The following is a 27,285-nucleotide window of genomic DNA, read 5'->3' on the forward strand; positions in this document are numbered from 1 at the left end:
TTCGCGTTTTACTGTATTGATCCCTCTCCAAGGGGAAGTTTTCTCCTGCTCTTCTATCTCAACCGTCGGTCGTCGGACGTTATGAGCCTAGCGTTGGAGTAGCATGCCTTGCTCAAGGGCACAACGGTTTGCAGCCCCTACCGCCTTCTCATAGCATATCATTTAACAGCTACTCGTTTTCTCCTCTCCCCCTCCCAGGCATATGTGGACAACGTGGAGGCTTCGGTGATACCCGTCCTGGAGAAGAAGCTGTCGGACTCCAAGAGCCGCCTGTGTTTCCTGGTGGACTACGTCACGTTCTCCCCGGTCGACATGCGCCTGAACAGGCAGACCTTCCAGTGGCACACCCGCATGCCCTCCATCTTTGAGGAGCACCGGCAGATCATCAGGGACAAGACGGAGCAGTTCCAGGGCAGCTTGAGGGTCAGGAGAGGGATGGGGAATCTGGGGGATGCTTCATTACCTTTTTGTTGTCGGGGCTTTTTAATTATGGGTTGTATAATCCCAGTGCATAGCAGGTTTGGGACAGGGCCCTCAGCCCCCCCCATCCGCCCGTAGTCATTTTGAACAGCAAAGTCTCGTGTGCGTCTCTCCAACGTTTGGTCTCAGTCCCGTGGTTTGTCTCCTCACAGTTGCGCTGTGAGAGATTCGTGGAGGAGCTGGAGAGCTACGGCAAGCAGGCGGAGGAGTTTGTCACGTTCGGCGACCTGTCCGACCTCGGCAAGTACCTGAAGAAAGCCCAGAGTCTCAACGCCAAGCTGGACGCAGCCATGGAGAAGGTGAGAGACGCTGGGAGGACTGTCGGGACCCGGAGCCTCTCACCAGCACCCTGACATCATCCTCCAAAACTGATGAGTCCTTTTGTCTCATTTTAGTCAGTCAATGTTCAGAGTATGTGGAGAATTGAGAAATCAAACCAGAGTAGACAGATGAATAATTGAAAGTCAATGCCGTTAGACCATTACATTCACTTTACAATTTGTCAAGATTAGATCAGTAGTCTTTAAATTGCTAGAGTATTTCAATTACCTTTTCTCACTATGCAGTAGATTAACTTCGTGTATAGAGGGCAGCAGAGCCAAGAGGATAACTGCATGATCTCTGTCAGCTGTCTGATGTAATTCTTTATCATCTGTTGGCACACTCTGCTTTCCTGGACACTTCCAACAATGTGATCCTAGTAATCCTTTAAAGAATATATACTTTCTGTCTCCCGTCCTCAGAAAGTTTCAAAGCTATATCAATAGTTTGGGATCTTTTCTTTAGTCAGCCAGCGTTATTGAGCACACGCTGCCACTTCTCTCCCTCTTCCCTGCAGATCGACGGCTTCAACCAGGAGGAGGAGGCGTTCGGCTGGTCCGTGTCCCAGTACCCCCTCCGCAAGAAGGTCCAGGATCGCCTGCTGCCCTTCCTGCGCCTCTACGAGACGGCGTCCGACTTCCAGCACCAGCACCACCAGTGGATCCACGGCCCGCTGTCCTCCGTCAACCCGGACAAGGTGGAGGGGGACGTGGGGAACTATTGGAGGGCCCTGTACAAGCTGGAGAAGGGCTTCCAGGACACGCCCAAGGCCCTGAACATCGCCAGCAGGGTGAAGGCAGAGGTCGAGGGCTTCAAGGAGCACATCCCCATAGTGCAGGTTGGTGAAGCAAACACTTCTACTGGATTTGTGATGGATTCAGAAGTCATGTGCTACTCGAAACTGCACAGATACCGTATCATGGCAAAGACATTGTTCCAAATGAAGAATGACATACTCCCACACACACTTCTTCTCTGCTTTTAATCTGCCAACGTTTCGGTTAGACCTTCATCAGGACAGATTTTTGTAACAATGAGAATATGAGTTCATTTTAAACACCACCATACAAAAGTGATTGGATAATTGGATGTGTGTTTCCCATCCCCATTGGTTAGTGAGATGACATCATGAAAGGACATCACTGCAAGGAGAAAATTGTTCCTCCTTATACTTCACGAACTGAACAGTAACTTAATTGACCGACTCAACCCAAGTCTTTCGGATGTCACTGTACAAATGTACTCCCACGGAATGGAATGAATCGTTAGAAATTTCAGAAGCAGTACAAAACATCAACGGCACACCTTTCCCCTTTTCAAATCAGATATACAATCAAAAAATAATCATTCATTCATATACTGCACTGTAACTTTTATTCCTGTATTTAATTTTTCCTGCATTTTGTTTTAAACGTCCTTTTTTGCATTTTGTTTTATATTACCTTTTATGTGTTTCTTGCACTTTGTCTCGATGCTTTTAATGTCTTGTGTAAAGCACTTTGAATTGCCTTGTTGCTGAGACGTGCTCTACAAATAAACTTAAAAAGGTTAAAGTCCCAATGATTGTCACACACCCGAGTGTGTGAAATTTGTTCTCCGCGTTTGACCCATCCCCTGGGGGAGCGGTGAGCAGTAGCGGTGCCGCGCTCGGGAATCATTTGGTGATCTAACCCCCCAATTCCAACCCTTAATGCTGAGTGCCAAGCAGGGAGGCGATGGGTTCCATTTTTATAGTCTTTGGTATGACTCGGCCGGGGATCGAACTCACGACCTCCCAGTTTCAGGGCGGACACTCTAACTGCAAGGCCACCATGCTGGCTAAACTCGCCCTGCCTTTTTCCCAGGTGCTGTGTAACCCGGGGCTCCGCGACCGCCACTGGGACGCCATGTCGGCGGCGGCGGGCTTTCCCCTGCGCACGTCGGAGGAGGGGGCCTGCGTGGCCGGCTTCCTCCCCCTGCGCCTGGAGGCCCACCTCAGCAGCTTCCAGGGCATCAGCGAGGCGGCCAGCAAGGAGTACTCCCTAGAGAAGGCCATGGAGAAGATGGCGCTGGAGTGGGCCGACATGGAGTTCGCCCTGCTGCCCTACCGGGAGACGGGCACCTCCATCTTGTCCTCGGTGGATGACGTTCAGACGGTGCTGGACGACCACATCGTGAAGACCCAGACCATGAGGGGGTCGCCGTTCATCAAGCCGTTTGAGGCGGAGATTCGGTGAGGAACGCTTCACGGTGCCTCATCGCTATTCTACACTGTTGTGATGGTAGAATCATACTCTACGTTAAAGCCTGTTACATGGCCGTCAGTTAGAAACATACACACGCACTTCAGAAAACAATAGTTTAGCCATAGTGCAGAAAAGACACATCAGTACTATACACAGACAATGCTAGTTGGGAGCCAGCAGACCTCTAGGGTAGGTCATCCAGGGAGACGAGCGTGACCCCGGTGTCTCCGCCCCCACGCCCTCAGGGACTGGGAGGGGAAGCTGCTGCTGCTCCAGGAGATCCTGGACGACTGGCTGAAGGTGCAGTCCACCTGGCTCTACCTGGAGCCCATCTTCAGCTCGCCCGACATCATGGCTCAGATGCCCGAGGAGGGCAAGCGCTTCACGGCCGTCGACAAGACCTGGAGGGACACCATGAAGCAAGTCTCCCTGGTTAGACACGCATGCACACACACACACACACACACACACACACACACACACACACACACACACACACACACACAAACATCTCGAATGTCAGAATTATTATGGTGTGTGGACTATATACTGTATCGCTGTCTGCTGGTGTGCGTGCATGTGTTTATGTACTTACTGTATGTACATAAACATAAGTTTATGTACACCATGGAAAAGAAAAAACTACGGCAGCTCTTCTGGTACAAAATTAAAAAGCCTTTATTCTTGGGCTAGTTCATGATGAACATATAAAAACGCCTACATGTTTCTGCCAGGAGGCCTTCGTCAGGGAAGATTGTTTGATGCCTTCGTTTTTTTCTTTTCCATGGTACTGTATTATGACTCCCTGCTAAAGAGCACCTTATTGGTTCACTTGCCTCAACCCACTTGAGCACTCAGTCTGCTGTTTTATAAGTTTCTGTATATAAATACTTATATTATTATACTCATACTTACCCTCAGGTACTTGTCTGCATGCTCAGTGCTACTGTAGGTCAGGTCAGGGCTGTCCAGAACTAGAGCTCCATGATCCATGAGTTGCCTGCTCAGTTATTATGGCAGACCTTATGTTTTAATAAGCACCCGCCCCCGTTGGAGCCCTAAGAAGCACACACACACGCGCGCACGCACACACACACACACACACACACACACACACACACACGCTAGCCACAGTCACACCAGCGCCCCTAGAGACTCTCTAAAGGGTAATTGGCGTCCTCAGTAGACCTGAAATGAGCCACATCAATATCAGGCAGCGTCCTCCAGAAGCCCTGGCTGACTGCGCCATCAAATAGAAATTATGGATTTTGTCTGGAAGGAAGATGCTGTGTGGAGTCACAAAGAAAATGAGGTCGCCAAGGGACAGAGAGACCCAATGTCTTTTGTGTGATGTGTGTGTGTGGGCTTGTGTGATGTGAAGTTATGCGTGTGTGTGTGTGTGTGTGTGTGTGTGTGTGTGTGTGTGGTTGGTACACAGTACAATGTACAGTATGTTTGGTAGGTAAACGATTCACAACGTCTAATGAAGCTATTTGCTCACAGTCAGGAAAATATGAACATAGCTATTCGTAAAGATGATCACATTAGCATTTGGGAAAGGAGCATTTTGCTTCATAAAGAAAAAAGCAATGCATGTATATGTAAATGCATCATTATATAACACAGGGTAGTTAATGCAGGCTATGGATTTCTGGATATGTCTGCAGTGGATATCAACAGTACATGAAACAGCCTTTTGAATTGGCATCTTTGTACTCAAACATCTTTTACATCATACATGAAACGGCACTGCAACAAATTATGCACAAGGCCAGGATACAGTTCCATGTAGCTGTACAGGGAGGGGTCAAACAAACAGATCGGTCAATATTTTCCAGAGTGTGATATCAACACCAGCCATTAGGGGCTGCTCTAGATCTACCAGTCCACAGCTCTGCCGGCAGCATCATGTCTGCTTCCTTAGTCATTATTTACTCTCCACTTTAATGTGTCACAATTATCCTCTCCCGTCTACAAAATGGTAGATAAAAACGTCGGGAAAATTAATTGACAAGACATGCTTCCTTGGACCCTGCCGCCTTATTCCACCGGCATGCCATGCCCTCCAGAACCCCCTGCGCCGCCATGCCCTCCAGAACCCCCATGCCCTCCAGAACCCCCTGCCCCGTCAGGCCCTCCAGAACCCCCTGCCCCGCCATGCCCTCCAGAACCCCCTGCCCCGCCATGCCCTCCAGAACCCCCTGCCCCCCCATGCCCTCCAGAACCCCCTGCGCCGCCATGCCCTCCAGAACCCCCATGCCCTCCAGAACCCCCTGCCCAGTCAGGCCCTCCAGAACCCTCTGCCCCGCCATGCCCTCCAGAACCCCCATGCCCTCCAGAACCCCCTGCCCGCCCTCAGATGGACCTGAGAGGAGAGCTCCGTTTCGCTTGGCGCAGCTTAAACCCACGCATCTCTGGGTTTCTTGTAGATTGTGGAAGAAATCAGAGATGCACATTACGTTAATCTCATCTGGGCGGTAGGTAGGTAGGTAGGTAGGTATGTGGGTAGGTAGGTAGGTGGGTAGGTAGGTAGGTGGGTAGGTAGGTAGGTTGGTAGGTAGGTAGGTAGGTAGGTAGGTAGGTAGGTAGGTAGGTTGGTGGGTAGGTAGGTAGGTAGGTAGGTGGGTAGGTAGGTGGGTAGGTAGGTAGGTAGGTAGGTAGGTAGGTAGGTAGGTAGGTAGGTACGTGGGTAGGTACGTAGGTAGGTAGGTACGTGGGTAGGTACGTAGGTGGGTGGGTAGGTACGTGGGTAGGTGGGTGGGTAGGTAGGTAGGTAGGTAGGTAGGTAGGTGGGTGGGTGGGTGGGTAAGTAGGTAGGTAGGTAGGTAGGTAGGTAGGTAGGTAGGTGGGTGGGTAGGGAGGTAGGTAGGTAGGTAGGTACTGTAGGTGGGTGGGTAGGTATGTAGGTAGGTACATGGGTAGGCAGGTAGGTAGGTAGGTAGGTAGGTAGGTAGGTAGGTAGGTAGGTAGGTGGGTAGGTAGGTGGGTAGGTGGGTGGGTAGGTAGGTAGGTAGGTAGGTAGGTACTGTAGGTGGGTGGGTAGGTATGTAGGTAGGTACATGGGTAGGCAGGTAGGTAGGTAGGTAGGTAGGTAGGTAGGTAGGTAGGTAGGTAGGTAGGTGGGTAGGTAGGTGGGTAGGTAGGTAGGTAGGTAGGTAGGTACTGTAGGTGGGTGGGTAGGTATGTAGGTAGGTACATGGGTAGGCAGGTAGGTAGGTAGGTAGGTGGGTAGGTAGGTGGGTGGGTAGGTATGTAAGTAGGTACGTGGGTAGGTGGGTAGGTATGTAGCTCAGCAGTTAAAGCACATTGACTGAAAGGTTACTTATTCAAAACCAGGCCAGACCACTTGACAACCAGTGCCTGCCATTGTGCCCTTGAGCAGCCCCAACACTCAAAACATTGCACTATAAGTCGCTTTGGATAAAAGGGTCTGCTAAAGCTAAATGCATGCGTAAACCTAGGCATAACACACAGTCATGCACCACACACACAATCAAACGCACCCACGAGTACATGCACCTGTGCACTGTGACAGTCAGGGGCGTTGGAGTCATTATTGAGCTGTCAGCGCGTGCGGAGCCGGAGGAGGAGCCGGTGTCTGGCTGTGACAGGTCTCGTCCCTCCCTCTCAGGGTGAAACCCCCCCCCCCCCCCCCACGGCTCAAGTCAGAGCAGAACTATACTGAGATCTAGTATGTCGCTCTCAGGGAGTGCAGATGCAGGGCGGTGTCGTGTGTGCATTTGTGTGCGCGTTTGTGTGCGTTTTGTGTGTCTCTTTATGTGTGTGTGTGTCAAGTTCACTGTTGGTTTATTTTTCATATGTACAGTACAAATGACAAAATGAACCAACTTGAACTTGACACACAGACACATACAGGGGCCAGGTACTGTACAATGACGTGCTTACTTGAGAATGGGTGCATGTGCGTGTGCGTGTGCGTGTGTGTGTGTCAGGATATACAACGCAGTGACTTGTGTTTCATGTCTGCTGTTCCACACAGTTTGCACTATAGCCATCTCAATACTGATGATGTAATTCCCACAGAGTAAAGTATTATATCTGTTTGACTAATAACAGCTTCATTATAACACACTATACAGTACCACGCAGCAGTGTTACTATTCAGAAAACGAATGAAAACCATCTAGCAGATGGAATATCTCCCTAATCATTTCACATTGTTCTGACACATGAGACTGAGTCTGAAGTAGGATTGTGAAAACTGGTTGTAAAAAGCGCCAAACCCTGTATAGTCCTAGCTTTGTTCCCCAGACCTGAAACGACAGAAAGGTTTGCACAATCGCTCCATTCAAACTCATCAAATCAGCCCTTCTTTCCATTTCTCTGTTTTCTCATCAAATGAGGTAGATGATCTGATTTAATGTGTTTTTAATTTTTGGTCTCAGTCTGGGTCTCGGTAGCCTGTGGTCTCATCTGGAGCGAGGCCACTATCAGCCTTAAAATCCAATAAAAAAGAGATTTCATCTCCCCAGAATGGAGTCTCCTCTATCACCCATTAGCATGGTCAAATGACTCATCTCCATGGTTACAAAAGGTGATTTAAGGAAGGCTTTGGGAGGAAGGGCCCTTAACACCACTCCCTTTACTTGCTTTTAGAGTCTGTTGAAAAGAAAGGGCTATATTTTAGTATGAAAGCCATCGTTAAAGTTCAATTTCCAACCACTGCCTCGGATTCAGTCACCATAGGTAATAAGAAATCAATAGCAATCAGGAAATAGGAAAAGTTTATTATTATCCCCCTCCAACATGCTGTCTGGGGGCCACACAGCCCACTTGGTAGCGAGGTGGTGGTCCAGGGGATAAAGCCATGTTTGGAATCATTCTGTAACAGTTCAAGAACCGAGCATCTGTTTTTGATATAACCTTTACACAAAGACACATACATGACATAAGGTCAACAACCTGTAGTAGGCCTATGTGCTTTTGATTCCCATTGATAGTTGCTAGTAACTGATCGATAGTGCTTGTTGTGCTCTAGCTGCAGTTACTCAGCTCACTCGACTGTGTGGCTTAGACTCCCCAGAGCCTGATTGTGTCTGCACATCATGCAGTCTGCAATCTTATCATATCTAATCAGATCAAACACCACAGACCTCTGGATCTCATATCCAGAGCGTCACCATATCCCTATGTTCATAATGCCCCACCTGTTATAGACCTGTTATGCCTAAGATCCATTAGATGCTATGTGGACATTTGCTATTTGTAATTTACCTTTATTATACTATGTTCTGTTAATCTCCAATTGTATTATTTTATTTCTTAACTGCCTTTGAAATACACTGTTTCCCAGGGCTTGCAGGGAACTGACCCTGTGGACATTTTTCTCCTACCCACGGTCTGCATCGTCCAGCGATGACCATGACAAATTGCTTTTCTCCCTTATCGACACACGAGACACATTCCAAACCTCCCAGCCCAGAGAGGACTTGTCATTGATAAGAGAAGAGGCCTTGTTACCTCCTAACCCCGCCCGGAGTCCAGTTAGGAGTTACGCTCCTCCGGCGCATTATCATTCATCCTGCGGGGGTCCGGGACACTTTATTCCAGAGCCCTGGCGTCCAGCAGAGGGCGCTCTGCTCACTCACGCTCCTTTTACTTTACTTGAGTTTATTTGAGCAGGGACGGTGCATACCAATCCACCGTGATAGACATAGACATGAAGCATGAATACAACGGTAAATATGCCAGCATTAGCAGGGTTGCTAATTTTCAGCTGCAGTCCCTGGGCTTGATGTTAAAGCCTGGTAAAAGACATACTATAAAAATACATTTTAGAACTTATATAATAAAAATAGCAAATATTTAAAAGGTAATTCATGCACAACCTAGATAAACAATTAGCTAAGTTAAAGAGAGTGAAAGTGTTAAGAGTGCAAGGAAGATACAGAAAATATTACGACAAGATTTGAGACAATACAAGGACATTACAAGATCAAGCAACGCAGAGTACAGACGGGCAAGCAGGCAGACAGGCATGCAGGCAACACACACACACACACACACACAACATATCTAACCTTGAGAGATTAGATTGAGAGTGGGCCTTCCAGGACCAGGGGTGACCAGAGTCAGCCCCCCGATGAGAAGCGGTCCAGATTGTGTCCTACATTTCAAACCTTTATTTAAACTTGAAAGGACACTGAGGTCCATGCACCTCATTTACAGCATCACCAAGTGAACAATGCACACATCAAATAAACATCACATCACACATCAAATAAAACAATTACAACTCCAATCACCAAAGACAGAGATCATGTTTTTAAACTCTGTGATTGAATGGAGAGCCTCCATGGAGCCCGAGGAGAGGCTGTGGTAGTTTAGACCTTCAGCCTCTAGTTTTTAGCTTTGGGGTCACGGCCGGGATAAAGACACTGGTGATTTAAACCAGCCTAAGAACGCACATGTGAACTGGACTGCACCCGGGCGAGGCGCCAACCTGCGCCACAGAGGCTGCCCTCTTGTGGTTTTGCTTCGGATCAGGAAGTGAATTTCGCTACATTCGCTCCACCGACGTTTCAGAAAATCCACATGTAAAGAGGTTTAAACCTGGCACCAAGCTGGACAGTATGGGTGTGAAATCCACCGAAATGTGTTATTTTGGGGATCCGCCCCGTGAATTGGATCCGCTCCAAAATCGAATCAGATCCAGGGTACGTCGGGTGGAATATATGTAGGTACAGTATAGGTTAGTAGGGACGTATAAGTATGAACGTCATCGGGTTGTTTGTTTTTGAGCTATGGTGTGAACAACATGCCCATCCAGCCACATACCCACCCACAGACACACCCACAGACACACCCACAGACACAGCCACAGACACAGCCACAGACACAGCCACAGACAGCAGTGAACCCCCCCCCACAGTACGTGCAAGTAAGGAAAGGCAGCAGTTTCTCCATGGATATGGATGTGGTAGAGGAGCTAGAATAACTTATCGGAGACTCAGGGCCGTTCTTTGGTATGAAACAAACATGTCCAACACAAACTGTCCTGCAAACGAGGGCTCAGTTCCATGAAAGCTCTTTGATTCTCATCGTTATGATCAAAGATGAAAGATGACTGTGCATCTGTGAAGCTTTTCTTCTCTGTGTACATTAGAGCCCCTTCTCTCCCTCTGTGACAGGACAAGCACGTGCTCGCCGTGGTGGCCATTGATAAGATGCTGGAGAAGCTGAAGAAGTCCAACGAGTTCCTGGACCTGATTCTGAAGGGCCTGAACGACTACCTGGAGAAGAAGCGCCTCTATTTCCCACGATTCTTCTTCCTGTCCAACGACGAACTGCTGGAGATCCTCTCCGAGACAAAAGACCCCACCAGGTAAAGAGGCAGAACCCTGTTCTGAAGGCCGGGACACATCAACCAGACGGTACACGACAAAAATGAGTTTTAGACAGATCGGCCTGTCTTCTGAAGGCAGGGTTCTCGCCCATAAGAGAACCAGGGTTCTTATAGTTTGTGAGACCATCAATGCTGAGCCCCTAAGAGAACCACTTTTAGCTCGGCTGAACTTGTTCAATTTACAAGAGTACTAAGCTTATAATGCAGTCAAAAATATATATGTTTGTAATATTATATAATAGAAATAATAACTATAGTAATAATAATAATAATAATACACTTTTTGTATTGTACCTTTCATACAAACAAATGCAGCTCAAAGTGCTTTACAACAGAGAGTATTCATGCACGGAGTGCTTCACATAAAAATAGACATAAAATAAACCAAAACAGGAAAATAAGATAGAACACAAATCTAGCCTTACCCTAGGTTACTTTGTCGTTCAAGCGACGGGTCAATAAAAGCGGACCTTTATCTAGGTTACTTCGTCGTTCAAGCGATGAGTCAATCGCGTAAGATGCACCTAATCCCACAGTACTTGGTCATAAACGCACCGAATCATCTGTCATCTTCTCAGAGTACACGCTCACTACTTGTAAGTATAGACGTACAAAAAGGTATTTGTTGGCATATCATGTCATAACGATTCCCTGTGATAGTATTGTAGGTTACATTGTTATCTGTATGCTGTATGTTGGGGCGGCACGTAGCTCAGGAGGTAGAGTGGCCGGCTTGGGATCACAAAGTCCCGGGTTTGATCCCAGCTCCCGGAGTGTGCCTTAGTGTCCTTGAGCAAGACACCCCAACACCGCTAACACGGTACCTAATACTGTCGCCTCACAGCAAGAAATCTGGGCCTTTCTGTGCAGAGTTTGCATGTTCTCCCCGGGTTTGTTTCATAATCGGTTTCCTCCCAAGAACCCGATATGAAAAACATGCAGAACAGAGGAGAGAACAGTCTGGTCCCTGACCAGGATTTGGACTGAGCCCCTGGCGAGGCTGCCCACTGCTCCTGGCTGCCCCTGGAGGTCGGCTGGGTTGGGTTAAATGCAGGGAACAATTTCCACCGGTGACCACAGATGTGTGTGTGTGTATGTGTGTTGTGTGTGGTTGTCGCCGCTCATTCACTGTGTATTTGTGTGTTGATCACCGTGTGGCGAATTAAAGACCCCCGAGACCCCAAATTATTATAATATGAAGATTGACATCTAACACATGAATAAGCAATTCTCCGTATCCGGGTTTCTGGTCCTGTTTGAATTTTTCTTGGACCCTGTCGGCCTGACAGTGTTCATATTTGGCACGGGTATCCGCAGATGGTGACGGGGCCAGATTTTGGAGTAATTTATGTTTTGTCTAATTTTAACATGAAATATTGCTCCGAATGTGCCCCTACCAATCACGGTGCGCTGCTCCAGCATTCATGTCTACTGCACCCAAGTCAAGCCAGCCAATAGAAATACTGCTCTGAATAGAACCCCGCCCTGATATAAACACTGCTCTCTGAAGGTTCTACCTCACGCCTAGAATTATTTTGCCGTTGGTCAGCTTTGTCCAAAATTATTACGTTCTGTACGTTCCACCCTATACACTGTAGGGACTTGGGACACAGGGGACTTGCCAATCACACACACGGGACTTGCCAAACAGAAAATGTCTACTAGCCGTGATGTAAATTTTCATTATATTCTCCTCCATTCACTTATGCTAACAAGGTCAGCGATCTGAACAGTAGTTGTTGCATGAAAATGTCTTTTGGTCGATGTAGCGGTCAGTAAAATTGACCAAATGTCAAGAGGTGGACGTAATTGGATTCCTCTTGGCCTACAGTATCTAGCAATTTGCTTTTGAGCAGTTGGAGTAGATTAGTGTCGTTATAAGCACGGAGAATAACCGCCCTTTGACCACTGTTCAGTTGGGACTCAGGAACAAAATACATTTCCCCATTCATTCTCTATGGTGCCCTTTTCCACTACCCGTATCTCGGGTACTAAAGGGCCAATTACTGATTGAGTGTTCCAACGGATATCAGAACAAGTACTTAGCATTGTAGCCTAGGGTACAGTATATCATATTGATTGATCATACAGTTCCACTACTTGAGTGTTATGGCTTTATACTGTATTAGGCCTAATCAAGACATTTCATTGAAAGGAAGTTTGTGTGTGGGGCACTTTGGTATGTCACAACTCTATCTGTCAAAACAAATGGCCTTCATGGACGGACAATTCCGCAAAACCATTTTTCTAAGCCATCCCATGAAGACGGTTCAAAAGAGAAGGAAAAAGCGGAAATGAAGGGGAGGGGGGGGGGAAAGCAATTTAACCAAGTATGGGCTTGAAAAACTAATTTCAAGCCTTGAAAATCCTGTACTTACTGTGGGAATTAAATTCTGGAGGTTGTTCTTCTTCCTGCACACGCTGGCCTACTTAACTCCACCCTGGCTGCCTGAAGCGGGTCCCATTGCAAGCCTTGTCTTTCGCTGAAGGAATTTCATCAACCTGCCGTCGCCTTTTTTTAAAAGGAGGGGATTTTAAGAAGCGTATGATTTTGATAGTGATGATTTTTGGGGAGGTGAGGCGCTAATGCTGCTAAATGAAAAGAGGATTGCTCGCACACGTCTGCTTGCCTTTTGTGCTTGTCAAAAGGTTGACTACAGTATAAACATTGTGTGTGCTTGTCAAAGGGCTGCCTATAAACGTCAAATCAGAGCGCTTTCCCCTCATCCACTCTACTTTGTTGCTTTATTTATCAGCCTGCTTTGTTTCCTTTCTTTGTTTACTTAGTATTTGTATTGTTCAGATCCTTTTTGCCGCGCTCCCAAGTATTCAATTCAATACAACATCATTTCACATATATACTACATTAGAGGGTATCCCAAACTAATTGATTACCAACCAGCTAACAAAAGGCTCAGAGGTAATGGGCTGCCTGCGTTCTGTTTGGGATTCGATTTGTCTTTGTCTTGTATTCCCAGGCAAACCCCACCGTTAAACTGCAATCAATAGTCGATTATCATCAGAATTAGGCCAGTTGCAAGTGAATAACAAATATACAGGCCTTGGAAGGCGGGTTTCTATGCAAGTGGTTGTGTTGTTGCTGCGGTTGGATTATTTCACAGAGAGGGAGATATGAGAGAAGGACTCTTACTGTACAGAGAGGGAGATATGAGAGAAGGACTCTTACTGTACAGAGAGGGAGATATGAGAGAAGAACTCTTACTGTACAGAGAGGGAGATATGAGAGAAGGACTATTACTGTACAGAGAGGGAGATATGAGAGAAGGACTCTTACTGTACAGAGAGGGAGATATGAGAGAAGAACTCTTACTGTACAGAGAGGGAGATATGAGAGAAGGACTATTACTGTACAGAGAGGGAGATATGAGAGAAGGACTATTACTGTACAGAGAGGGAGATATGAGAGAAGGACTATTACTGTACAGAGAGGGAGATATGAGAGAAGGACTCTTACTGTACAGAGAGGGAGATATGAGAGAAGGACTCTTACTGTACAGTATGTTGTGTTACTGGGATATTCTCTCCTCTCTGGTGAAGTGATGCTCAGGCAAAAAAAGGCTGTCGCTACTCTGGAGGACAAAAAAACAAATACTGTTTACAGTTTGATGCTACAGTATCTGACATTTATAGTAATATCTTTACTATCAGCTGCCACTCAGATTTATAGGGGTTATCTAGACGTTTTCCAGCGTTAAACAAAACACGTTTCCATCCCAATCCCTGGATTTACAACCCACGCGGTTCTAGGGCCTGTCTGTTCAAGTTCAAGTGGTTTATTTGTCATGTGCTCGGGGTTCAGGAGATATGAATTGCGTACCTGAGAGCTTCTTTTCACCTAGACAGTCAGTAATAAATAAAGACAAGCAAAAAGAAAAGCAGCAGCAATATAACGATGCCCCCCCCTCCGCCCACCCTGGACCCTAGGGTACAGCCACACCTGAAGAAGTGCTTCGAGGGCATCGCCAGAGTGGTGTTCACGGACGTGCTGGACATCACCCACATGAAGAGCAGCGAGGACGAGGTGGTCCGGCTGCTGGACACCATCTCCACCTCCAAGGCCCGGGGGCGCGTGGAGAAATGGCTGCTGGAGCTGGAGACGGGCATGAGAAGTTCCCTACATAAGGTATCGCAACCCTCTCAGACCAGGCTGACCCTTGACCCCTCTTCATCCTCTCAAAACAGGCTGACCTGACCCTTGACCCCTCTTCATCCTCTCAGACCAGGCTGACTTGACCCTTGAACCCTTTTCATCCTCTCAGCCAGTCTGACGTGACTCCTCTTCATCCTCTCAGACCAGTCTGACCTGACCCTTGACCCCTCTTCTGAGGTAGAATTATTTTGACGGGCAAATCTGTTTCTATGTACAGATCATAATCCCATCATCATTGACTGAATCCTATATAATAAAATAATGATTAGCTATATGTTATTAGGTATAGTGATTACTAGGAACATCAAATCAGATTCATGTGGACGGTATGATTCCTAAGGATTAAACTGGCAGAAGATAAAAGTGTAACTGATTTCTGATATTGTTGATTCTGGTTGTCCATCCCTGCTGCCCGTCAGGTGATAGGGGAGGCCATCGAGGCGTACCCCAAAGATCTGAGGATCAACTGGGTGCGAGCGTGGCCTGGCCAGACTGTGCTGTGTGTCTCTCAGGTCTACTGGACCAAGGACATCCACCAGGCCATCATCTCAGGACAGAAGGTAACCAGGGCCGCAGAGCCAGGCTTAGCCGGCTACGCTGTCTTCCAGTCATGTGCAGGGGCGGACTGGCCATCGGGAGCACCGGGAGTTTTCCCGGTGGCCTGGCACGCCAACTGGCCTGGCACGCGGTGAATGGCCTGTCCTTGCTTCCATGCATAATGGTGACATACTGTATATGTGAATCGCCACCCCATAATATTCAGGTGGCTTGCGATGTGAGAGGTTGGGCTATGCGAAAATACTTCCTGAGTCCCTGCTCCTCCTCTGTGATGGCAAGAACCTATGAGCTTTGCCTCACCGACACTCCTGTGAACAGCTCCGCCTACTTTGACGCAAACTTTGCACGTTCCTGGCAAACGCCTATTGCTTTAGCGTCTTATGACAGTGCCAGTGAGTTTGCGCTACCATATTCGGGGCCTTCAAGTGTCTAAAGCCACTTTTAGCTTAAGTCGAATTTCCCAAAATTTCCTTAGTTTTTATTATAGCACCTATTAGCTTAACTTCTGTCAGACCAAATGAGGTTGAGTTACTTTACATTACATTTACATTACACTCATTTAGCAGACGCTTTATCCAAAGCGACTAACAATAATTGCATTTAACGTAGGAAAAGCCAATGTACTACTACTTGCCAGAACTCACAAGTGCATCTTCTTTCTAAAACAAGTGACTAAGAGCATAATCTAGTGCTGAAGGCAAAGTGCAAGAATATCAATCTAAAATACAATAGGGGCTTAAGAGGATGGATTGTTGTAGTACTTCTTGAAGAGATTAGTTTTGAGACTGCGGTGAAAGATGGGCAGCGACTCATTGTCCGGACATCAGTTCGTTCCACCACTGCGGGGCCAGGACAGAGAAGAGCCGCGACCGTGTAGATTGACCGCAAGGGCCTCGGAGTGACAGGGCAGCCAGTTGCCCCGATGTAGCAGAGCGTACAGTAGCGATTGTTTTACTATATCACTCTTAATCCCAACCACACAATCTACTGAGAGGTGTTGGGCTGTGTGTGTGTGTGTGTGTGTGTGTGTGTGTGTGTGTGTGTGTGCGAGTACTGTAGGTGCATGTGTACATGTATCCATGCTTGTGTGTTTGAAAGTACATATATTTGTGTATGTGCAGTGTTTCCTGTGGAACTGATCTCTTGGTGTGGTGGTGTGTGAAAAAAAGACTCTTTCCGATTTCGAAACGGAAAAAGCGGGGGATCGGAGACCACCCTTCTTCCTCCCTTGTTCCTCTCTCCTGTCCCCTTCCTTCTCCTCTCTCCTCTCTTGCGCTCCTCTCAACAACCTCTCTCTCCTCTTCTCTCTCACCAGTGCCTCCACTCTGTGCCTGTGCCACAGTCCTGTCCTCTCCTACCACAATCCCTGCCTCTGCCTAAAAAAAACAATTAACTGAAGAGTAGGTCTATAAAGATGGCCTAACTTATCTCGTAAGGCTGGTAAAGTCCTAGAGCTGAAAATGTAATTAATTACATGTAACTGGACGGGATAAAACAGTAAACCCACACAAGCACTTAATAAATCATATGGTTTATAGACATATTTTAATCAGATGTATTGTAGGTTACCATTAAAACAGCAGCTGTAGATAAATAAATAAAAAGGTAAGATAGTCTTTAAACATGCCTAAATAATTTGTTGCTTTTTCTGTTATTTTGATTGGCACATTTTAGGTGGCTGGAGGAACATTAACGCAAGCTAGTGTAAGTTCAGCCAGCCAAAAAGACGGTCGCACAATCCATCAGGCAGCGCTGCGCCTGACTCGCACGAAAGTTGCAGAACCTACTCGCGCTTGTGGTGTATGTCTCCTTGACAACGCTCGCTTGGAGGGCTGACTGACAGACAGCAGCGCGTAACTCAAATGGAGCAGGCTCCGCTTCGGCTCAAACTGTATTTTCAGATAGCGTTACGTAACGTTAGCAACACAAGGCCAATTTATCATATTCATTTTTTTACTTGTCCAATCAGACACCTGCATGAGGCATTCCTCTTGCCCGAACAGAGTTTACTGGTCCCTGGGAAGCGGGCAAAACTGTTAGCCTACAGGTAGCTTGCCTTGTTGCTGAATCCCCCTGATGTGAATCATGGCTAGCCGGCAATAACCTAGCCTACCTGACTGGTCTCATCATTCTCCTCTCTCTTCCTCTTCAATAACCTAGCCTACCTGACTGGTCTCATCATTCTCCTCTCTCTTCCTCTTCAATAACCTAGCCTACCTGACTGGTCTCATCATTCTCCTCTCTCTTCCTCTTCAATAACCTAGCCTACCTGACTGGTCTCATCATTCTCCTCTCTCTTCCTCTTCAATAACCTAGCCTACCTGACTGGTCTCATCATTCTCCTCTCTCTTCCTCTTCAATAACCTAGCCTATCTGACTGGTCTCATCATTCTCCTCTCTCTTCCTCTTCAATAACCTAGCCTACCTGACTGGTCTCATCATTCTCCTCTCTCTTCCTCTTCAAAAATCGTTGTATGTCCATCTGGAAAATTGTATCAGGTTATAGGATCCGCTAGTTGTCATCAGGGAATTATAAAACCAAAGGCTTTACCAACGTGCTTGAGATAGGCAGGAGCTGTCGGCACGTCTAACTGTAGCTATAACGGCACTTAGATTACTAACATAAATGTATTTTAGACAGTAGGCTAGGCATTTTGAGGAGTAGGCCTAGGTGCCAGCATCAGTGTTTGGCCCAATTCAAACACTGGTTAACACTATGGTAATATTTGAGCGTCAATAGCCTACCTATCTTTCGTTGTAACCTCATGCCGCTCACTGAAGAAAATATCCCTTCACTCGCCGAGTCTTCCGATCACCTCAGAAAGGAGCAGCATGGAGCAGCACAGAGCGCGCGGCCTATAGGCTCTTAGTCTTATTGAAAATATATAGTCCTAATGTGGGCGCGACAGTGGTTTTGAAAGCGCATTTAGGCAGAAATATTTAAAAAGTTTACGATTTTTAATTTAAGACTTTTATATACATAGCCTAATTTGTGTTATTGTTTTTTGTATCAAATGTTTGGTGTGGCGGCAAGGATCTTGCCGTGGCGATGCACCACGGCAAAACCTTACCAGCGGAAACGCTGGTATATGTGTGAACCAATAGCAGAAAAACTACAACCTTTTACAATACAGTATCAGGGCGTGCCACTAACCAAATGTTCTCTTTCTTAGGCCCTGGAAGCGTATCTCCAGAAGAACAACACTCAGATAGATGACATAGTGACACTGGTCCGCGGCAAGCTGACCCAACAGAACCGGGTCACTCTCGGGGCTCTGGTGGTACTGGATGTCCACGCCAGAGATGTGCTGGCCACACTGGTTCAGAAGGGCATCAACGACGAGAACGACTTCGATTGGCTCAGTCAGCTACGTTACTACTGGATGGTATGCGTGTGTGTGTGTATATTTGGGTTTACCAACAGTGTGTACTTGAATGAGCGAGGGTTAGTATGGTTAGTACTATATATGTTTGTGTTCATCTTGTCCTGCACCTTGGACTGAATTGCAGCTTCAATGGAAACGGCCCTTGAACCGTTTTTCCTAAAGCATCTCAACCAATTTCCTCATCTAAACTGTTTCATGTCAGTACAGTGTTTTGAATCCATGACGTTCTAACCGATTTGTTTTCAGGAGGACCGCCTCCAGACCAAGATGATCAATGCTGGCCTGGCGTACGGCTACGAGTACCTGGGGAACACGCCACGTCTGGTCATCACTCCCCTCACTGACCGCTGCTACAGGTGCAGTACGCACCACCATTACATTTGTCACCACTAGCCAAACTAGCCCACAAAATGGCGGACAAATTCACCATTCAAGGTTCATCAAGAAATGACTCTTCCCTGTGAGGCTCAAATGATTATTACAGTTTCTAACTGCCACTGTTGGAAGTTTTGACTTTGGCTACAGTGTGGTATGCTACACATTCTTTTTAAAACGTTCCCTTGCATGTTTGTATTTCACATGCTAAAGTGAAATGTGTGTTAGTTATACTTGAGGAACAGATGGACGAAAGTACAGTATAACACTATTGATTCCACCTTCAAAAAGAGTGAATGTAATACTCCTTTACGGGTCTGACCAACAGAACTCTGTTTGGGGCCCTCCACCTCTACCTGGGAGGGGCCCCTGAGGGCCCTGCTGGTACCGGGAAGACAGAGACCACCAAGGACCTGGCGAAGGCCGTGGCCAAGCAGTGTGTGGTCTTCAACTGCTCCGACGGCCTCGACTACATAGCGCTAGGGAAGTTCTTCAAGGTGAACATATACACACCCACACTCGAGGACGACAGTTTGGTTTGGATGTGAAGGCACTTTCAGTCGGTTCATTCATCTATTTCATGCATTTACATTTTGTCTGAAAAAAGCTCAATATCCATCAAGCTCACTTATTAACAGCCAGTGTCATAGTATAGTCAAGTACAACACTGTATGTGTGTGCTCTGGCTATTGTGGTTTGAGGCTCAGATGTTAAATAACTTCTTGAGTTTCCAGTCTTTGAGATCTCAGTGGTAATTCTGCTAGACATCACATTCAGGGAAAATTGAGGTTAAAGTTATCACTGCCAAGCTTGAGTAAGCGCATGTCGGACAGGATCGGTAGTGAGATGCACCAGTACTCTGTATTGTACTTTTTTTCTTCTTTTTTTTTTTTAGAACAGAAAGATGTGGTTGCCTTGGCAACAGTGAGCAGAGTGTGTGTGTGTGTGTGTGTGTGTATCGTGTGTCTAGGACATAGCTTAATGCTCTTTTTGATTTTTTAGGAACCGGCAGGTTAGTGTTCATAACCCTCCATTTTAGTGGTTTCACTTTGCTAGCTTTGTCACTGCAAAACGCGTCTGTTGAGGTCTGTCGTGTGTGTATGAAATAAAGAGCATACTAAAGTAGTTCTGATCAACATTTGTCACACACAGGCCTAATAGATTTGTTTGTAATAGATTTGTCTAATAGGTTCACCAGCGTGAGATTTAGCTCTCTCTCAAGCCGAGCCGTCCAGATGACAGTTCTCTGGTCCAGGTCTCAGAATAGTTGATCTCTCTTCCTGTGAGCTGACTGTGCTCCGCCCCTGTGCCCTGTGCCCTGTCAGGGGCTGCTGTCCTGTGGAGCCTGGGCCTGCTTCGATGAGTTCAACCGCATCGACCTGGAGGTGCTCTCCGTGGTGGCCCAGCAGATCCTCACCATCCAGAGAGGTGTGTGTGTGTGCGTGCGAGTTTGTGGGTGTGTGTGTGTGCGCGTGTGTGCGTGCGTGCGTGCGTGTGTGCGTGTGTGTGTGTGTGTGTGTGTCTGCTCATTTGCATGCATGTCTGTCCCGGAAAGGTCAGTAGTACTACTATTTCATATACGTACCTGTACTATGGCTCCTCATACAATGATTTACGGAAAAGAAACAATCCTTTCTGAATAAATTAATTACATTCACACATTACATTCTGTAATAATGGACTAGAATAGATTCAAATATTTTTTTTAATTACAGAATTTATAGCAGATTATTTGCAACTTTAAGGGCTCCTGTTAATGGTCTGCATATGATCAATCTATCAATAATCTTGTTGATGTTTAGGTCACAGATTAGTTTGTGGTTAGTTGAATGTTTGTTGATAGTTAATTGAGCATCTAGTCAGACTATCTTTGGGAATATCACTCCAAATTAGCATTTCTTGTGTGTGTGTGTGTCTGTGTGTGCGCGTGTGTGTGTGTGCATGTGTTGTGCGCGTGTGTGTGTGTGTATGTGTGTGTTTGTGTGTGCATATGTACGTGTGTGTGCATGTGTGTGCGTGTGCGCGCGTGCATGTGTGTTTGTGTGTGCGTATGTAACGTGTGTGTGCGCGGGTGCGTGCGTGCGTGTGTGTGTGTGTTTGTGTGTGCGTATGTACGTGTGTGTGTGCGTGCGTGCGTGCGTGTGTGTGTGTATGTGTGTGCGCGCGCCTCAGGTATCACGTCCGGGGCAGAGATGCTGCTGTTTGAGGGGACGGAGCTGAAGCTCGACCCTTCCTGCGCCGTCTTCATCACCATGAACCCCGGCTACGCAGGTCGCTCCGAGCTGCCCGACAACCTCAAGGTGACCCGGCTCTAGAGACCGTACTCAGATCAGCTCTGGGGCCAAGTACTGTTTCAAATCCTTCAATTACTGTATCGTTTGAGTCGGCCCGGTGTGTCGGGTGGGCGGGGTTTGGCGCTTTCGGCAACACCCCATCGGTTCCCTTGTACGAGACAAGGACAGTCAAGCACGTGTGTTGAAACTGAGGAGGGGGCGCTGCAGCTGTAGAAGAGCTCACGCAACGTCCCGGCGCCCAAGAAAGGACGTCCCAGCACCCTCAACCACTAGGGCTGGGTTTAAAAAATCTATTAATTGATTCTGAATAATTTTCATGATTCATGAATCCCAAAATCGATATTTTATTTAATGATGAATGAATAAATGAAGAGATGAATAGTTAATTAATTCATTCAATGATTCATTCATTCATTCATTTTTGGAAATCAGTATCAATACCCAGCCGTAGTAGGCCTGTTGATGTGTTGCATAACTGAGCAGTCATGTAAGGTTACAGGTAAAAAAAAAAAACAGGTTTTAGTAACACTAACCGAATCGATATTGAATCGAATCGAATCTTGATAATCGATTCTAAACCTTGTGAATCAGAATCGAATCGATTCTTGAAATTCGAATCGATACCCAGCCCTATCAACGACTACAGGCCAGTCACCCTGACATCTCAGGTTGTGAGGTTCCTGGAGAGGCTGGTTGTGCAACACGTCAGGCCCTGGGTGAGAGGCTTCCTACACACCTGGCTGTTTGCATACCAGGAGGGCATTGCTGTGGAGGATGCTGTTATTTGTATGCAGCGTGTGTGGAGGACTCCCTAGTGCCCTGGACCCACAACTACCCCCCTGACGGACAACGTGTCAGACTGCGGGGATGCTGGGGGTGTGCAACACCGGCGCCCCTCAGGGAACCGTTTTGTCACCGTTGAACAAAAACACCTCTGACTTTCAAGTCAACTCCGACAAGTGCCTCCCGCAGAAGTTCTCAGACGACTCCTCCAATGTTGGCTGTCATCGACAACATGTGGTTATGTCTCCCTGGTGGAGGGCTTGGTGGGATGGTGTGACACCAACCATCTCCAGATCAACATCAAAACAAAGGAGATGGTGGTGGAGTACAGGCGGAACAAGAGGACCCCAACCCCCATCATCATCCGGGGGGGTGGAGGTACGAGTACATGGGAGTCCAAATGAACAACAAGCTGGACTGGACCGACAACACCGAGGCTCTCTCCAAGAAGGGGCAGAGCAGAGGAGGCTGAGGGCCTTTTATGTTTATTACAAGCTGCTATAGATGCTTTACCGGGCTGTCGTTGCCTGCGTCCTTTTCTTCGTCGTGGAATGTTTGGGGGGGGGGGGGGGGGGGGGCAGTAGCCGCCAGGCTCTCCAATCGGGTGGACCGTGGCAGATCTGGAGAGCTGGAGCTGATTGGCTAAGCTTTCTACGGATTTTGCACATTTGTGCTTTGCACATGGACTCTTTGCACTCATTGAATTATGTATTCCTGTTTTTTTGTTCTTAATTATTCTTAACCATTGTCCATCCTATTGCTTTTATGTTGCGGTTCTGACTTTCCTTACGGGAACAAATAAAGGCTTTCAATTTTAATTAAGTAATTGAAACGATTTCAAAGACTTTTTTGACACATCTGATTTGGACAGTGTGTCCTAGCTTAACCTGCCACCAGAACAAGTAACGCCCACTAAGATCATGCAGTTTATCATTATTTTTTTTCCTTTTCTATTGTATTTTATTCAATTTCCGGTAACATGGAGGTTGTTTTATTTTTCTGTGTTTTCGTTTCATCCTCATACATCGGGTATACAATGTAAGGCTGCTGAACAGCACATTGCCTTCAATTCTACGTTTCATCCTCCCAGGCTCTGTTCAGGACGGTAGCCATGATGGTGCCTGACTACGCCATGATCGCCGAGATCGTGCTCTACTCCTGCGGCTTCGTCACGGCGCGGCCGCTGTCGGTGAAGATCGTAGCCACCTACCGGCTGTGCTCGGAGCAGCTGTCCTCCCAGCACCACTACGACTACGGCATGCGGGCCGTCAAGTCCGTGCTGACCGCCGCCGGAAACCTCAAGGTAGGATAACCCGCGACGCCTCAAACGCGCTTCTCCTTGTCACAGAGCAGACGCGGGCCAAGCGCTCGTTAGATGCTTGTAAGTCACTTTGGATGAGCGTCTGCTAATTGACTGCAATTGTAATGTAAATGTAACGTAGCATCTTTCATCTACTGTATGTATTTCACCCAGGTCTGGTGCAAAGGCAGTCACTAGGTGAGAATGGCCTGTGAAACTACGCTGTGAGGCAGTTGTCTCTGATTTACCACCACCTCTCTCAACCCCCACAGCCGTGCCACACACCGTGTCCTAACTACACGCGACGCGAGTGAGCGTCAGCGACAAAATGTGTTCCATTGCTTTGTTTTCTATTGTTATGTCCTAACTGGACGCGAGCGACGCAGCACGATGTTTTAACTGCCCTTTTGACCCTCGCCCTGTTCCTATTTTCCTCCTGTCGCTCGCGTTGACAGGCGTTCGAAAGTAGAGTAGCTAGACACTAGTCAGTTCGGAATATAGACAAATGACCTAACAGAACAGGAAATTTAACGGTTTTCAGTTAGGACAGGAAGCGTGCGATGTCGCGTTCTATGGCTCGCGTCGCAAGCAGTTAGGACATGGATGCGTCCCCATTGTTAGACTGGCGCGGCTCTCCGTGTTTCCTCTGGAACCACCGTGGGTAATGAGATAACAGGGGTGCACTGCTCTGCTCTATAGGTGACCTGCTCTCACTTTCACATCCCTGACAACAGGGCTGAACATTAACACCTGCCACCGGCCAAATGCAGGTAAAATGTCCAACTGGCGACTAGATTTGGGAAGGCTATCTGAAAAAAATATATACTTGGCCGGTAGATTTTTTCATCTACAGTCCCCTTGGCAGGTGACTCACCATGGGCCAAAAAGTTAATTTTCACCTCTGCCTGACATTAAGGAGAGGAGAGGGAGGGCCAAACCTCTTTTGATTTCCCATTTTGATTCCAATGCCCCTTTCCTCTTTACATCATCATGATGCTTCCTCTATTCCTCCGTCCTGATTTGAGCAAGATGTTATGGCTAACTATTATAGAGACAGCTGGTGCAGTTTACCCCAATTTGTCTCCCAAACCAGGTACTGGCACGTCTTCCAACGCTGCTTAAACGAACATAAAGCCAAATCTTGCTCTTGGCGAGGGACAATAACATTGCCGTCACAATGTCAAAAGGGGAATTTATGTGAGAAACGTAGGTTCGTTCCAAAATGCCTTATTTCCCAAATGCAGAGGGGGACAAAAACGGCGCAACAAAGAGAGAGAGAGGGAGAAAGACAACGTGAAGAGGGACTTTCAGAGATAAAGACCTCATCCCTGAACTCCGTCTGCGCCATATAAATAGCACATGTGCTTTTTCTCTCTCTCTCTCCCCCGGTGTCCCTCTCTTTATCCGGGGGCGCTGGCGATGCATTCATGTCACTTCTACACCAGTTTCTGTGCTGGCTCCTCGGGGACCCTAGCCTGTCACCTCGCTCAAAATGACTTTTAGAAAACAGGGGGGTGCATTTAGCCCCTGAGCTAAAACCGGTGAATACCGCTGACGGTGTCAACATTCCTGAAAGGGAGCTAGTGTCAGTTGTAGACACAAGAAAGGCTCCTGAATGATGCCTTTCCCCGCAAGGCCCAAACGCACGTCAGGCAAACCTTTCATTATCTGTCTTCACATCAGACCTCTTTCTCTTCCTTCCTCTCTCCGCCTTTCGCTTTTCTCTCACTATCTTTTTCCGGTCTTTCTCTCTCTCTTTCCTCCTCTTTTCCTTGCCTGCAGCTGAAGTATCCTGAGGAGAATGAAGACATCCTGTTGCTGAGATCAATCATTGATGTCAATCTGCCCAAGTTCTTGGCACACGATCTGCCGCTCTTTGAGGTGAGAGTTTAGATGAAGTTACTTCCACCTTATGATGAAGTATACAGCTCAATGTGATTCCTGTCAGCACGTGCACATGTAAATTCCCAATTACTTCACTCCTTATGAGGGCAATGCCAGTCAATTGGAGCCATTTAAATTAAAATTGCACCATGCTAGGTTTACGGTATGTGTGTGAACTGAACACGTGTTAGCGCATGTTGGTGCGTGAATATTTTACGTGTGTTTAGGTGTGCAGATGTTATATTCCTCTCACACCTTCTTCCTCTTATCTGATCCCCGCAGGGCATCACCTCTGACCTCTTCCCTGGGGTCAAGCTCCCCAAACCGGACTACCGCCTCCTGCTGGACGCTATCAAGGAGAACAGTGGCAAGATGAACCTGCAAGTGACCGATTTCTTCGCCGAGAAGATCCTGCAGATCTTTGAGATGATGATCGTCAGGCACGGCTTCATGCTGGTGGGGGAGCCCTTCGGAGGGAAAACCTGCGCCTACCGCGTGCTAGCAGCGGCCCTGCACGACATCTGTGAAAACGTAACCTTCCTTTCCTCTTTCCCTACTAACCCGATGTCCTCGGTGTCAGTTCCTCTTGAGATAGAATAGCGGATTTGAGGTGGCACTTGGGATTGTGTGGTTACTTGGCGACTGGCCAATTGAGGTTTTGGCTGAGTCATGTTGAATGTTGTCTGTTAAGGGGCAAGTGTAACTTGAGAGTCCTGTGTGACTAGTTGTTGGGCAAGTTAACGGTACTGTACATATTTCAGGTTAGGATTCCATGCCTATATCACTTAACTCAACACGTCAATTCAATTCCCATTAAAGATGCAGTATGCGGTTTGTGATTTCCTGTTAGATTTTGAAAGATTTTGAAAAATGCAACAGACAAAATCCCCACCCCTCCCTTCAGGCCTGCCTCCAAACCGGGGAAAAACAAATAACACTCCCTCGGCAGGTGGGTTGCTTGACAGGCAGGTAAACCATCCAATCATTTCAAGTTGGCAATGCAAAATGATTGGACGCACATATTACAGTCCTGTGAGCTTCATAGATTACAGATTTTTCAGTGTCAGAGCACTTTATTTATTGATTGCTGTTGGAATGTGATGAGAATTGCATAAAATATAACAAAAAGTGCATCTGAGACAAACAGCACCTTCCGAGACATAGTGCACCTTTAATTGTCTCTTAAGAGGGTGCAGGGAAACCCAGGAAGTAGAGAAGAACACTCTTATCCAGTTGGGCCCTTTTCCCGTCGTTAGAGTTAGTGTTTTTGTTGTTGTTATTGTTGTTGTCTACAACAATACTAATCCACAGAAAACCAAGTGCAACCACACAGCCGGCTGTTCACATGCCTGGAAAAGCTCCTAGGTTTCCCACCAAGGAGACAGCAGTACTGTATGAGGGACCGCCCCGACGATGCCACATTCCTCCCCGTGAGGGACCGCCCCGACGATGCCACATTCCTCCCCGTGAGAGACCGCCCCGACGATGCCACATTCCTCCCCGTGAGGGACCGCCCCGACGATGCCACATTCCTCCCCGTGAGGGACCGCCCCGACGATGCCACATTCCTCCCCGTGAGGGACCGCCCCGACGATGCCACATTCCTCCCCGTGAGGAACCGCCCCGACGATGCCACATTCATCCCCGTGAGGGACCGCCCCGACGATGCCACATTCCTCCCTCCATGCACGTCGTCGGCCCCCGTCATGTCAGCCCCCGTCACGTCATTCCCGCTTCTTGTTTTCGGCAACCTTCCCCGCATCCCTTTTAACGGCGTCTGACAGCCTGTCTCTGAAACGCTGCTCGCCGCGGCGTGCAGACACTGAAGGGCTCTTCATCATCCAGACACTGACGCCAGGCATTTGATGAGCCTCGACGCAGGGAATGTAGTCAAATGAGGTGCTGGGCTGATCTACATCGCTTCAAGCTTCCTCTCTCGATTGGTTTCCACTGCCTTCCAGGTTCAGATGGGCCCGGGTCTGTTATCTACAGTAGCAGCAGGTTCTCCATTGCTTAAAGTAAATGTGTTTTTTTTAGGCATCCCAGTGTGTTTATGTGGTTGTGGGGGAGGAGGCATGCGTGAACTAGGGGTGCGTGATATAAGCTCAAATTCATCTCACAATATTTTCCACTCTCCAGACG

General features: G+C 47.4%; 1 protein-coding gene across 1 annotated transcript in view; it reads left to right on the forward strand.

The window, feature by feature from the left end:
• dnah7 (dynein, axonemal, heavy chain 7) overlaps positions 1-27,285 on the forward strand; it is a gene marked incomplete at both ends in the record, with an annotated part of 109,454 nt that overhangs the window by 11,971 nt on the left and 70,198 nt on the right. Inside the window, 16 exons of the mRNA XM_084452028.1 lie at positions 199-423; positions 633-779; positions 1,319-1,639; positions 2,646-3,013; positions 3,272-3,458; positions 10,178-10,371; positions 14,338-14,536; positions 14,983-15,123; positions 18,295-18,507; positions 18,754-18,863; positions 19,211-19,379; positions 20,208-20,310; positions 21,055-21,182; positions 23,050-23,262; positions 25,042-25,140; positions 25,426-25,674. Of these exons, the coding sequence (XP_084308154.1) occupies positions 199-423; positions 633-779; positions 1,319-1,639; positions 2,646-3,013; positions 3,272-3,458; positions 10,178-10,371; positions 14,338-14,536; positions 14,983-15,123; positions 18,295-18,507; positions 18,754-18,863; positions 19,211-19,379; positions 20,208-20,310; positions 21,055-21,182; positions 23,050-23,262; positions 25,042-25,140; positions 25,426-25,674 (3,066 nt within the window). The remainder of the gene's footprint in view (positions 1-198; positions 424-632; positions 780-1,318; positions 1,640-2,645; positions 3,014-3,271; positions 3,459-10,177; positions 10,372-14,337; positions 14,537-14,982; positions 15,124-18,294; positions 18,508-18,753; positions 18,864-19,210; positions 19,380-20,207; positions 20,311-21,054; positions 21,183-23,049; positions 23,263-25,041; positions 25,141-25,425; positions 25,675-27,285) is intronic.

The sequence above is a fragment of the Borostomias antarcticus genome, assembly GCF_949987555.1.
Source record: "Borostomias antarcticus genome assembly, chromosome: 17".
Taxonomy (NCBI): Eukaryota; Metazoa; Chordata; class Actinopteri; order Stomiiformes; family Stomiidae; genus Borostomias; species Borostomias antarcticus.